We start from the raw sequence: 13,239 nt of genomic DNA, 5'->3' as shown, positions 1-13,239 counted from the left end.
AATCCAAAAAACAGGGTGTGCATTGCATCATTCATTAAGGATGTCTTTCGAGTTTGGATCCTAGATGAATCGTATGGTCAGACGAAGTGGGTTTTGAAGGGCGAATATGATCTTAAGCGCGTGCAAGCGTTTGATAATGATGTTCATGGTCCCTGGGTCTTAGAAGACATCAACTATGATTCGTTTGGTTCTCATCTTCCAAAAGACAACAAGAAAGCAATAGTTGTAGAGTTTGAGTGGAGCTCAAATAATGATGATGATGATGATGACAAGAGTGAGATTGTCGGAGAAAACAACTATGAAACATATCGTTCACAACTTCCAAAAGTCAACGAGAAAGCAATGGTTCAAGGGAGACTTGAGCGTATGCGCGATAACGAGGCTGTTGGTGACAACGGAGACAATGGTGTGGAGCGCCACCATGCATGTGACGTGCTCCTCGAATGTTATTTGACCACCAAATTTTGCAAGCCCCCATAACATTTGTTGATGATCATTTCCATGAAGTTTCATATTTTTTTAAAATGTTTTGGTATGTTTTCTTGCGTGGGTGCACCGTGGGTGCACCAAGAGTGGGTGTAGAAGAACCACTCTTCTTTTTTTCTTGCAACAGATGTCTTGTTACCGAAAGTCACCGTGTTGCATTGCTTGCGGTCATGGCCTCGAGCAGAAGCTGGACTCTAGGTTACACTTACATGATTCAACAAAACAATGGGAGGGCAATTTTGAAACATTTAAGAAACTGGACTCTAGGTTCTTTATTTCTCTTTGTTGTGTATACGCACGGTACCGGGTTAATTTCCTGCTTATATAATACGACGCATTGTTCTTCCGTCTATGCATCCAGCTGTTCCGCGTACGGACGTACGTACTACCGGCCGGCACATCCAAACTCCAGATCGGCCGACACATCTGGGCATCTCGATCGATGGAACGCCAGCGGCTGCAAGCTCGCGAAGACCACGACCTACCCGACGATGTGCTGGCCGACGTCCTCCGCTGGCTCCCGCCGCGCTGGCTCGCCGCGTCACGGTGCATCTGCAAGGCCTGGCGCCGCGTCATCGATGACCGCCACCTCCTCCACGCCTGCCTGCTCCGCTCTCGCTCGCCGGTATCTTCATCCAGTTTGAGGAGTACGCGTTCCCGGAGTTCTTCGCCCGCCCCTCCTCTTCCCCGGTTAACACCAAGCTCGACTTCCTGCCTCCGGTCGTCTCCCCCTCCACCGAGATAGGTGATGGCTTCGATGGAGACTACTTCGTGCGAGACCACTGTAATGGCCTCCTCTTGCTCAAAAACTATGTGGTTAACCAACCCTGCCACGCGGCGCTGGGATCCTTTGCCTCCTAGTCCAGACCTTGACCCCATGGGGATCGCCTATGGTTTCGATATGTATCTAGCTTTTGATCCCACCATATCGCCGCACTATCAGGTGTTCAGCATCCCATATTTGCACAAGACAAGTCTCTACAACGGTCTGGCCAACCGCGGTACTGCCCAAGTAGACCCCTTAGTGGAGAAATCCGAATGGCTGCTGTCTACATGCATCATGAATGTCTTCTCGTTAAGGTCGGGTCATTGGGAACAGAGGTCTTTCGCTAGAGAAGGTGTTGTGGTGGGGTCTACTGTTGAGATGCGCCACGGCTGGCCCAATTGTGGCGGCGTCTACTATCGACGAGCATTTTACGTGTATTACCAAACTATCTTTGTCATGAGGTATCTACTCGGTCTATAGTATCTACTCGGATATATCTCTTTAACGTATGTGCCAATGATCGATTTTTGCAGGATATCTCTAACCGATGATACATACCGTGTGATTAAAGTGCCGTTGGACGGACTCGGTTATCTGGGAAGATCAAAAAAGGGCGTGTACTTTGCGTCAACCAGTAGTGATGGCCTTAAGGTTTGGATCCTCGATGAATCATGTGATGAAATGAAGTGGGTGCTCAAGGGACAATACGACCTAAAGCACGTGCTAGCGTTCAACTGGCGAGTTCATGGTCCCTGGATCTTGCAAGACATGAACTATGAGTTCTTTCGTTGTCAACTTCCGGAAGTCAACAAGAAAGCACTGGGTGAAGAGGAATTCGAATGGGACTCCGACAATGATGACGTTGTTGACAACATAGGCATGGTTCAAGAGGGTCGCAATTTATGCAACATACTTGGATTTCACCCATTCAAAGAGATTCTCTTCTTGAGTAGTTTCCGAGGAAAAGAATGGAGGGCTACCGTACACGCTTATCACTTGGATAGCTCGGAGTTGAATGCTTAGGCAACATGAGGCCAACCCATTATGATAGTTTTGAGCCATTGCACACCCTTGCGAGAATACCAATATTTTCCGTACACATCGTGCTGGATGGGTGAATTCCCTAGCAACATACAATATAGAAGAATATCGTCCGTGGAAGGCTACAAGCATTCGTGTATCATTTTAGTTACGTTTATTTTATATTGCTATTGCAAGTGCTAGTAGCGATAAAGGATTTCCCCCGCTTTACATTATATAAAGCAACCAACTGATACAACCAACGATAGATGCTCTGGTGAAAGCTGTACAATCAAGCTCAAAAGAAAAGAGGTGAATTCCCTAGCAACATATAATATAGAAGAATATCGTCCATGGAAGGCTAAAAGCATTTGTGTATCATTTTAGTTACATTTATTTTATATTGCTATTGCAAGTGCTATTAGCGATATAGGATTTCCCCCCGCTTTATATTATATAAAGCAACCAACTGATACAACCAACGATAGGTGCTCTGGTGAAAGCTGTACAATCAAGCTCAAAAGAAAAGAGGTGAATTCCCTAGCAACATATAATATAAAAGAATATCCGTCCGTGGAAGGCTAAAAGCACTCGTGTATCATTTTAGTTACATTTATTTTATATTTCTATTGCAAGTGCTATTAGCGATGTAGTATTTCCCCCCGCTTTATATTATATAAAGCAACCAACCGATACAAACAACGATAGGTGCTTTGATGGAAGCAGTACAATCAAGCTCAAAAGAAAAGAGAGAAAATACAAAAGCAACAAATGCCGCAATAGTGGATCAACAAAGACGAAAAAGCCTTGCGACCGTTACGCCCGAGATCTCCCACCAAGCACCTAGGCTCCGAAGGTCCGGTACCCATCAACACCTCCAAGAAGGAACACAACGATAATGATGCTGCTGCCAAGGGTTTCCCCCGGTACACGAGGAGGAGAAAGGGAGGGTAGCACCTGACACCCTCCAGGAAGGTCCGGCGGCACCCTCAGGCGGCACCGCGCCGGTGTCGGATAGGCTGGCAGGGATCTCTCCCGATCCCAACCATCACCCCGGGCGCTCCAGAGCCCACCAATATACCGTCCACCACCCTGTGCCAACCCGGTCATCAAGCCACCCACGCTGTCTCACTACGGCACCGCGAAGTGGGGCCTGCACAAAGAAGAAGATGAGCCAAGACTAGGGGTAGCGGCACCGTCGGCACGCGGCAGGGACTAACCTCCACTGTCAATGATGGTAACCGACCGGACGCAATAGCAGGAGCATACCAGGCCCAGCCGGGTCCTGAGATGCCTGTAATGTTCCCACCGTCGCGCTGCAGAAGGCATGCCTCCTGCGAAGCCGCCCCCCATCCGAGCCGCTCCTCCTCTCCACCGAGCAGAAGGCAGCGAGGCCGCACCGGAGCCGGCCTTCTAGGACCCAGATGGGGCCCTAAGGGCCCAGATCTAGGCCGGAGACGCGCTGCCGGCCACCCTGCCGCCAAGGACCAACGCCACGATCGCACCTGCCGCTGGCCACCGCCACCAGGTCGCCGGACCACCACCACCCAAGCCTCACCGCCGCAAACCCCCTGCCCCGGGAAGGAGGGCCAAGCGCGCGGGCTATAGAATATCCCGTCGCCACCGACACCACCCGGACCAGATCCAAGTGCGCCCCCCGGCAGCGGCAGGGGGAGTGGGAGGAGGAGGGGTGGAGGAAGGGGGCACACGCGCATCCCCGGCCGCCTCACGGGGAAATGACGCTAGGGCAGGTTGGGGTCAGGGTCGGGCGGATCCTAGATTCTTGCAAGTGCTGTTGATAATAGTTATGTTATCACTGCAATATATCGTGCCTTACAAGGTACTTGTCCCCACGTAAGTTCAGCCAGCCAAGCCACCGGGGACAAATCTTTTGAGCAACTCTGTCACAGTGGATGACAAATCCATCTCACAATCCTAGCCACTCTGATCCGATGAAGTTGTCTTCTACTCCTTGTTGGACTACCATGCCACTAGCCATTCCAACAGCGGCAATTCTTTGATCCTCTTGTTTATTGTTCATTTTGAGATAGCTAACCAGACTCGATCGTCCCATAATCACTGCTATCGCCTATCATGGCACTAGCCATTCTAACAAAGTAGCGATTACTTGGCCTATGAGGAACGTCGTTGCAAAAACAACAACAAAATTCTGAGACCGTCGAACCGGGCTTGAGGCCGTTGGGGGAGGCAGTGTGGGCTTGAGACCGTAGGAAGGGGAGGATAAGCCTGCCGGCTCAATCCCCGTCCAGATCTGGCTGACCATGGCAGAGCGGCAACAGCGGGCGACAGGCCACGGCGAGGCGGTGGCGCAACGACGACCACCTCTCTTCCGCCGGCGAGCTGCTCCACCACCCATCCTCCCTCCTTCCCGTAGCTCCACACACTCCTTCTCGCGCGGCAGCCGAAGCTGCGACCTGCGATCTGCACCCTGCGCGCGGAGCTAGACTCGGGCGAGACCGGCCGCTCAGCGGCTTTGAGGCGACGGCCGAGCGGATCCGGGTGGAGACGACGCCGGCGGCGTTCAGTGCGGCATGAGCAAGGGAGGCTGGAGGAGCCCGACTTCCATGGCGGCATGGGGAGAAGAGAAAGGAGGGGGAGTCGCGGGCAGCACGTCGGAGTTGGAGACTGACGGGCGGTGTGGTTCCAGGCACGGGACCAGAGACCGACGGAGGTGCCGGAGCGGCCAGGGCGCCACAACGGGGCACCTCGCGGCAACGGCCAAGGCACCACAATGGCCAGGGCGTGGCACCAACACGCGGCGACTCGTACTCGGTGCATCTCGGGCAGCCACGCCCGAAGGAGTGCCTGAGAGGAGAGGGTGGGTGGCTCGAGAGCTCCTATGCGCCGCTCGCTGCGGCGAATTGTCGAGCGGACGCACAGGCGCGTCTCCAGCTGGGCCGGCCCATTCGCGCAACGCAGTGAAAAAATCACAAAAAACTCTGCTCGACAGAGGGATCGAACCAGGGACCTCCAACTTTCCACGAACGAGCATAGCCATCGCGATAGACAACCGTCCTTGGTTTGATATGGCGTGCGGAGCTAAATGTAAAGGAGACCCGAACATTTTCTCAAATTCCGAACGCGAAAATTATTTTGAAAAGGTGTTTCTTAAAAAGCAAACACTTTCCAAATTTTAGAAGAAAAACTAAAAGGCTTGAACAAATTTTTGATAAACTGAACACTTTTTAAAATCCCGAACATTTTTTGAATTTAGAGAACAAAATTTGAACATGAACATTTTTTAAAGCACAAAATTTTTTTTAATCTTGAGAACAAATTTTGAAACAGAGAACAAATTTGTAAGCGAGGAAATTTGAGAACAAAATTTGAACATGAACATTTTTTAAAGAACGAACATTATTTTAATCTTGAGAACAAAATTTGAAACAGAGAACAAACTTGGAAGCATGGATTTTTTTTTCAAAGCATGAACATTTTTTTTTGAATCTTGAGAACAATTTTTGACATGAGAACAAATTTGGAAGCGCGAACAATTTCTTAAAGCACGAACATTTTTTGGATATTGAGAACAAAATTTGAAATGGAGAACAAATTTGGAAGCTCGAACACTTTTTGAAAGCACGAACAATTTTTGAATGTTGAGAACAAATTTTAAAATGAAGAACAAATTTGGAACCGTGAACAATTTTTGAAAGCACGAACAATTTTTGAATGTTGAGAACAAGTTTTGAAATGGAGAACAAATTTAGAAGCGCGAACAATTTTTTAAAGCACGAACAAATTTGGAAGCGTGAACAATTTTTTAAAGCACGAACAATTTTTGAATGTTGAGAACAAATTTTGAAATGGGGAACAAATTTGGAAGTGCGAATTTGAAATTGGAAGATTTTTGAAACTCCCAAACATAATTTGAAATGTGAACAAAAAGAAAAAAAAAGAGAAGAAAAAGGAATTGAAAGATGAAATAAAGAAACAGAAAAACGAAGAAAGAAAAAGAAAAAAACAGGAAAAACAACAAAGAAAAAGAAAAAAACCAGTGAAAACCCGGTTCAAGAACCTTCTAGAAGGTTCCCAAAACCGTTCAGGAACCCTCCAGAAGGTTTCCAAAACCGGAAGCTGCAGCGCAGCGCTATCTCCTAACTGGGCAGGCCCATCTTGATCGCTGTCGCTAACTTCTCTGTGCGAAGCCTCGACAAGTCGACGCAGCGAGCGTCCAATAGGATTTTCCGGGTGGCTCCGCTGGCTCCTTCTTTTCTAAATAATGGGCTGGATTGGTTTTCTCGACAGATGACATGTGGGCCTCTGGTCCATTTTAACAGTCAACACTAAATTTGCTAACAGTCAACGCTTACTGTTTGGCCCGTCCTATCATAATCCGGATCAAAATTTAAACATCCAGTCATTAGTTTTATTTTTGAAACAGCCAGCCAATTTTGTACTAGTTTTTTTTGAAAAATTAACAGAATGATAGTTTTTTATGACCCTAGCCCGTAATGTGGTAGTATTTTGCTATATACTCCCGGCACTGACTCCGTCAACCACAAAGCTTTCGCCCAGACTTGCACAAGACCGCCCCACCGAATCTTGGGTAATAATCCAGTCCTGCCGACAACCTACCACCGCCGCATCCACTGTGCTCGAACATGGCCCAGTAATAAAGAGAAGTGCTTCTCGATAATGCCCCCGTCAAATCCAAAGCTTCCGTACCCTAAAAAAAACAAAAAAAAAAACCACCCCGCAAAAAAAAAAACAAAAAAAAAACGAGTGAGGATTCTGAGCAACTGATCCGTTACTGTGTGGAGGCAGACGGGAACAAACTAAGCTAGCTGGAGGCTGAAAATTACCTCGCGCATTGCATGCCGGGCTGGTGCGTAGCCTGCACATGTGACGCTGTGTGATTATTTAAGTCTGGCTGGTAGATGCCGGCTTTACACCCGCAGCTAAGTTCCAACGCCAAGCACTCACCAACCAACCATACTTAATTAACGGCATCTCTGATGAAAGATCTGCTGAAGAAAACATAATTACCCCCTCCAAATTATAGTGCATATATATAAGTTCTTTTCAAGGTCATCCTTAAACTTTGACTAAGTTTATAAATAAATTATCAACATTCTTACTACCATTAGATTCATCATGAGATATATTTTTATATGATATTTAGTATTGTAAATTATTGTTTTTGTATACATAAACTTGGTCAAAAATTTGAATATACAAAAAATAATTCTATGCACTATAATTTGGCAAATAGGTTGTAGTACTTATTTTAGCTATTACAAATGTTAGTGTCACTTCAAAATTTCAAATACCCTTCTTTTCATTGCACGGTAAAGACCTAAAAAAAAGGGCTGAATTGAACAGGCTGAAATGGTTTCTGCATTAGCCTCATCATCTTTCAGCTCAACTCTTCTCCCATCATAAACAGTTAAACACACACGTCAATCACACACAAGTCTTGCTGCTGGCAACTTATATATGTACAACGGATAGGTCAAGTTTCAGATTCAATTTCATCAACAACCGAACCTGTATCGAGTAGCTGGTGATCTACAAATGTTGGTGTTCAAAATCTTCGAAACTGTCAACATTTAGAGTTGTGATCTGCAAACATTGACTCAGAAAACAATGTGGAAAACTTCAGGCGGCATAAGAGAAATAATTGAGTTTAACAATAATGCGTGCTAGCTGATCACTTACCAATCAGCGATGCAAACCATCATCATACTATTACAGCCAGTAAGCGCTGAATAGGAATGACAAATACGAATCATCAAGCCACGAGAATACAAATGACTGAAGCCAAGAACATGAATAATACTAAGGGCCAAAAATATGAATCGTAACGTCTCTATGAGGCTCACATTGTTGCAAAACAATGTAGTACTGTACAGTGCTGAGTCACTGCTCACAGAATGTAGTATCAGACAAGAGTCCAGTGGCAACAGCAAAGGAAAGATTCAAACAGCAGCATATTTAGGACTTCAATACAACAAAACAATAAGCTTTCTCCTCGCAAGTAAAATAAACAGCAACCTAAGACTACTTGCTGTGTGTGATGTCTCTAACTGCACAAGCTAGTGCCTGGAACACTCAGGTACAAAGAGCATCTCGGACACTCAAATTTAGGACTTCGATACAATTGCACTTGTTAATTTAGATGCAAGTAGTTTAATAAATAATCAAAATGTAGTTCCATCGATAAAAATAACCGTCCGTATTTATTTCCATTGTATGAGGCCAAGCAACAGCAAGAAATGGTGTACTCTTAAATCATCCAGAAGCCAGATAAACATAATTTAGTAACCAATTCACTGATATGATGTATGGACCAGACAATACAAAACTGACTTCAGATTACAGAGTAAAGTCGTTTCCTTCTCCTTTTCTTCAGTGGTATTCATGGACATTTCAGAGAAAACAACATCCCTTCAATTACCACTGAAGAATGACGCTGCAGGCAAAGTCATTTAATTGATGTTCCAATGGAAGACCAAAGCTGCATCGTTGAAGAATCCAGATGGGATCTAATCTTTTCAGTGAGATTGTGCATATACCCTAAAGTGTATGACAAAACAAATGACACGGAAATGTGCATATAGGCATACTACAAACATCAGTACTCGAATCAAATTACTCCTGCATTGCATGCTCGATATATATGCATGATTGAGTACTTGTATTGAGTACACAAGTGACATTATTAGATTATTCCGGCTGGTGGATACCGTCTCTACACTCACAGCTAAGTTCCAACGCACACATCACAAACACACAAGTTTTGCTGCTGTCAGCCTTATCTACAAGACTATAACAGATACAGTTTCAGGTTCCATCTCATCAAGAACCGAACCTGTATCAAGTAGCTAGCAAATAATGGTGTTCAGGATCTTCACAACAGTCAATGTATAGAGTTGGGTACTTTTCGAATTCTGAGAGGGAGCAACCAAGGTATGGATATTATTTAGATGTAGCAGGCAGTTCTCAGATACCTGAGAAGCTGCATTGGCATTAAATCAGAGGACTCGGTGGCAATAGCAGAAGTGCAAAACAATGACTCAGAGAACAATGTGAAACAAAATTTAAGGCGACATAAGACAAATGCTTGAGAACATATAATGTGTGGTAGCTAACTTAGCAATCAGCGATGCAAACTTGCGGCGGCCATGAAGCAAAGCATCATAGAAATTATTGAATCATCAAGGCCAAGAAAATACATATATGACTGAATCCAGGAGCATGAATAATATAGGACCGATAACTTATATGGTAACGGCTATGTGTGACTCACCTCGTTGCAAATTAATGTGGTACTCTACGATGCTGAGTCACTGTTCACAGAACAATTTTGCAAAGAAACAGACAAGAATCGAGTGGCAACAGCAAATAAAAGATTCAGAGGATTACTCGAATAAGATCAAAGGCGACATAACGCAAAAGACAAAAAAAAAGTATTTCTCCTCACAAGTACAATAGCACAAAAAAAAGGCGACATAAAGCAAAAGACAATCATTCTCGGAAAAAAAGTATAATAGGACAGCACAAAACAATAGTAAGATTATTTGTGTGTGATGTCTCTAACTGCACAAGACAGTGCATAGAACACCCAGACACGAAAACCATCTGATATATTCCAATTCAAAATTTCAACACAATTGCACCTGTCAAAACCTCGATACAATTGCACTTGTTAATTTAGATGCAGTAGTAGTTTAATGAATAATCAAAATGCAGTCGCATCGATAAACAGAACGATTCGCATTTACTTCCATTGTACGAGGCCAAGCAATAACAAGTAGGGTGAACTCATAAATCCTCCAGAAGCTAGATAAATATAAGTAACCAATACATTGATGCGATGTATGGTCCAGACAGTAAAAATATCATTTAAATCACAAGAGTTAAGTTGTTTCCTTTTCCTTCACTTCAATGGTATTCATAAGACATTCGAGAATTAATACCCAACCTTCAATTACCACTGAAGAATGACACTGCATGCAGAGTCATTGAACAGATGTTCCAATGGAAGATTAAAAGATGGATCTCGACAAGCCGCCGTCTTATACTGTAGCAACATTGTTGAAGAATCCAAAACTTTTCAGTGAGATTGTGCATATACCATCAAGTGTATGTCAAAACAAATGACACAAGATTGTACATATACACATACTACAATCAAGGGTACTAAGCAAGTCTGAACAGAACAGAAATGAGATAGGCAAAGATAATTCCTGACTGACCAAACCCATTTCAACATCCACACAGGAAGGGGTCATCCAAGTTAAATCACTGAGATGATTGGTCTCCCAAACAGCTTCAAGAGAAGTACCAGTTGTAAAATGAAACTGAGCATCTCTTGAAGCCTTTTTCCCTAGCTGAAGCTTCGTACACTGTTCTGCCAAGAACTCCTCGTCGTACAAGCTGGCCTCAACATGAAACATCATTGACTCCAGCACTCTGGCGTTCAGCACAAAGAATTTGGCAAAGTTAACCTGTGACCAGCTGCCCAGATACGTTTCCAACACTACTGTCCTGAGACGGATGTCAAGACATGTGAGAAGATCCCGGTGTTTACGATGCCACAAATTGTTCTCACCCAAACTCCATGACTGCAAAGAAAGACATAAAAACTTTCACCGCTTTAGAACAGTGAGTATATCGAAAGCTCAGCTGAACGACGCTAGGAATTGTCAAGGAAGAAATAGCCACCTTCACAAGCAGCTTCTCCAGGCATGGAAAGAATCTTATCATGTCAAGAACATTATCCAAACTAAGAGTATGGACATTGACCGCTAAAATCTTGACAGTGCGCACCGCCGTTGTCAGGCTATCGGCGCGCAATCCCTAAATGGAGCATGGGAGACAAAATCAGGCTATATGCAAGTGCAGATGACAAACACGGGTTAACTAGTTAGACATCCCATATATAAGGCAAGAAGTATAAAGAGCACATGGAAGGTTAATCACCTGAATAACTGTGGAGCCAAACTCTAGTTTGGTACTATGGTCGCCCCAATCAGTAAGGAAGCCCAAGGTGTGAAGTCTAGGCGCGGAGATTACCGACACCTGCAGACCCCACTGTAAGTAGAGAGGGATCAACTTTTCAAGACAAGGCGCATTCTCGATGACAAGTTCCTCAAACTGGATCGGACTGAATCGCTTGCAGTTCTGAAGTTGATCTTGCACACATATGAACGTAAGAGTGAGGGAATTGATCCGAAGGCGACGGAAGCCGAAGATTGTGTGAATCATCAACCATTCTAGAGCGGGGCAACCGGCGATGAGGCTGTGCAGAGAGTGCTCCGAGGTGGAGACGGATTCAAGTGACAAGTGCTTGAGGTTGGGGAAGTGAAGCCCTTGGGCGATGTCGTCGTCGGGGAGGCGGCAGCCACCAAAGGTGGCGACGCGGAGGGTGGGCGAGAAGCGGTAGGCGGACGCCGGCAGCGGCCCAAGCGGTTTAGAATGCTTGGAAGAAACCCAGCACTCGAGCACCTGGAGGCCGTCGAGGGCGGGGGCCACGAGCCAGCAATCCAGGGCGGCGGCGGCGGCGGCGGCGAGGGCGGGGGCCACGATCCACCAATTGAGGGCGGCGGCGGCTGCGGCGGCGACGGGGAGACGGTACCCCTTGACACGGAGGCGGCGGCCGGGGCCTTGGTGGCGGTCAAGAATGTGCGCTACAGCAGAGGGGACGTTGTTGTAGACCCTGCGGTATCTGACGACCGCGAGATCGGCGGCGGTGGCGAAGCCACGGCAGTCGAGGTTGAGAGGGGCGGAGAGCCAGAGGTGGCGCCACCGGGACGCGAGGATCTGGGTGCGGGCGCCGTCCTTGATGGGGAGGAGGGAGATGATCTCGCCGAGGAGTTCGTCGGGGAGGGCGCTGATCCGGTCGACTCCTGCCGCCCCGGCCGAAGGTTCAATCTCTCCCTCGGAGCCCAATCTCTTCCTCTTCTTGGCTGGTGGACGACCTGACCTAAAAGGCGCGCAGTACGTCGGCCGGCGCGGAAGAGGCTTGCGCCGCTGCTCCATCCTCTCCTCTCTCACCGCCGGCGGAGAGAGGCTCGTTTGGTCCTTTCTCGTGTCAAGATGGGCTGGCCAAGATACTGGATGGCTCACATCACACGGCTCCGTCCCAAGATTTCACCAGCGCTCCTTTGCTTGGCCAGCCCACTACGCTGTTTTCCCCCCTTCTTTTCTTGAAATCCAGCGACCTTTATTAAACAATGATCACTCCCTCTGTCCCGTAGTATAAGAGTGTTTTTGACACTACACTGTGTTAATATAAAAACATTGCTTTCCCAGGCACGGTGTGCTATAGTCGCCATGCCGAAAGAATTCGAAACCTGCGGGAAGTCATCAGTCACCACTTCTCCTTATACTCAATACTCGACTGTATCAAGAATGACTTGAACTATCTCAGCTAATCTATGGGCTACAAGTAATCCTTAATCAGCTGGTCATCCTAGTTCCTAGATTTTGTATCAATTAACTCTTGGCCCATTTGTATAAACATGTCCTCTAGTCATAACCCTCTGGTCATGGCTCCCTCGGATCGAGTGAACCTTCCATATATCAACTGTAGAGCCATCCAGGGCGCCAGATAGCTCACTGTTTAAAAGTTTTCAATCCAACCATAATATTCTCACAAGTGGATGCTAGTTTTATTAGCTCCGCTAACAGCAATGTTGCTTCCAGGGTTTCAAAATTATCCACGCTGCGTGTCGGTTGCTCTTTTGGAAACTGTTCGATCGCCCTTAACGGCAGAAGGGTTTCCTGCTCTGTTTTAGGTGTTCTTTTGGTCGATTAGGCTTTGTGTCCTACTCAGAACGACAAAGTGGCATCAACTCCATGAAGATGAAATAACATCCACCACGCTCAGCTCCCGTCCTAACGGGGCATCTAGCTAGCTTTGCCGTACGGTGTGTTGGGGTATGTCTCCGACGGATCATGTGGGATTCAGTTAGTTGGATATATGTGGATTCAACCTT

At 46.3% G+C, this 13,239-nt stretch overlaps 1 protein-coding gene across 1 annotated transcript; it reads right to left on the bottom strand.

Moving 5' to 3' along the window:
• Nucleotides 1-10,160: 10,160 nt before the first annotated feature.
• On the bottom strand, nt 10,161-12,387 carry LOC123115595 (FBD-associated F-box protein At5g22730-like). The gene is made up of 3 exons (XM_044536720.1): nt 11,222-12,387; nt 10,964-11,098; nt 10,161-10,863 (listed from the first exon to the last, which is right to left on the bottom strand). The coding sequence occupies exons 1-3, from the start codon at nt 12,278-12,280 to the stop codon at nt 10,387-10,389; spliced, it is 1,671 nt and encodes a 556-aa protein (XP_044392655.1). The 5' UTR covers nt 12,281-12,387; the 3' UTR covers nt 10,161-10,386.
• Nucleotides 12,388-13,239: the final 852 nt, after the last annotated feature.

This window comes from Triticum aestivum, chromosome 5B (assembly GCF_018294505.1).
Source record: "Triticum aestivum cultivar Chinese Spring chromosome 5B, IWGSC CS RefSeq v2.1, whole genome shotgun sequence".
NCBI classification, from domain to species: Eukaryota; Viridiplantae; Streptophyta; class Magnoliopsida; order Poales; family Poaceae; genus Triticum; species Triticum aestivum.
The sequence above is the reverse complement of the archived record's forward strand: the minus strand, read 5'-3'. Positions and strand labels throughout refer to the sequence as shown.

What these genes read in the sequence shown, in the direction of transcription:
- LOC123115595 (XM_044536720.1), bottom strand. Translation starts at nt 12,280, where the DNA reads ATGGAGCAGCGGCGCAAGCCTCTTCCGCGCCGGCCGACGTACTGCGCG. An exon ending in TTGGCTCCACAGTTATTCAG is followed by an intron (nt 11,099 to 11,221) that starts GTGATTAACCTT and finishes TGCTCCATTTAG; the next exon opens with GGATTGCGCGCCGATAGCCT. An exon ending in TGGAGAAGCTGCTTGTGAAG is followed by an intron (nt 10,864 to 10,963) that starts GTGGCTATTTCT and finishes CTTTCTTTGCAG; the next exon opens with TCATGGAGTTTGGGTGAGAA.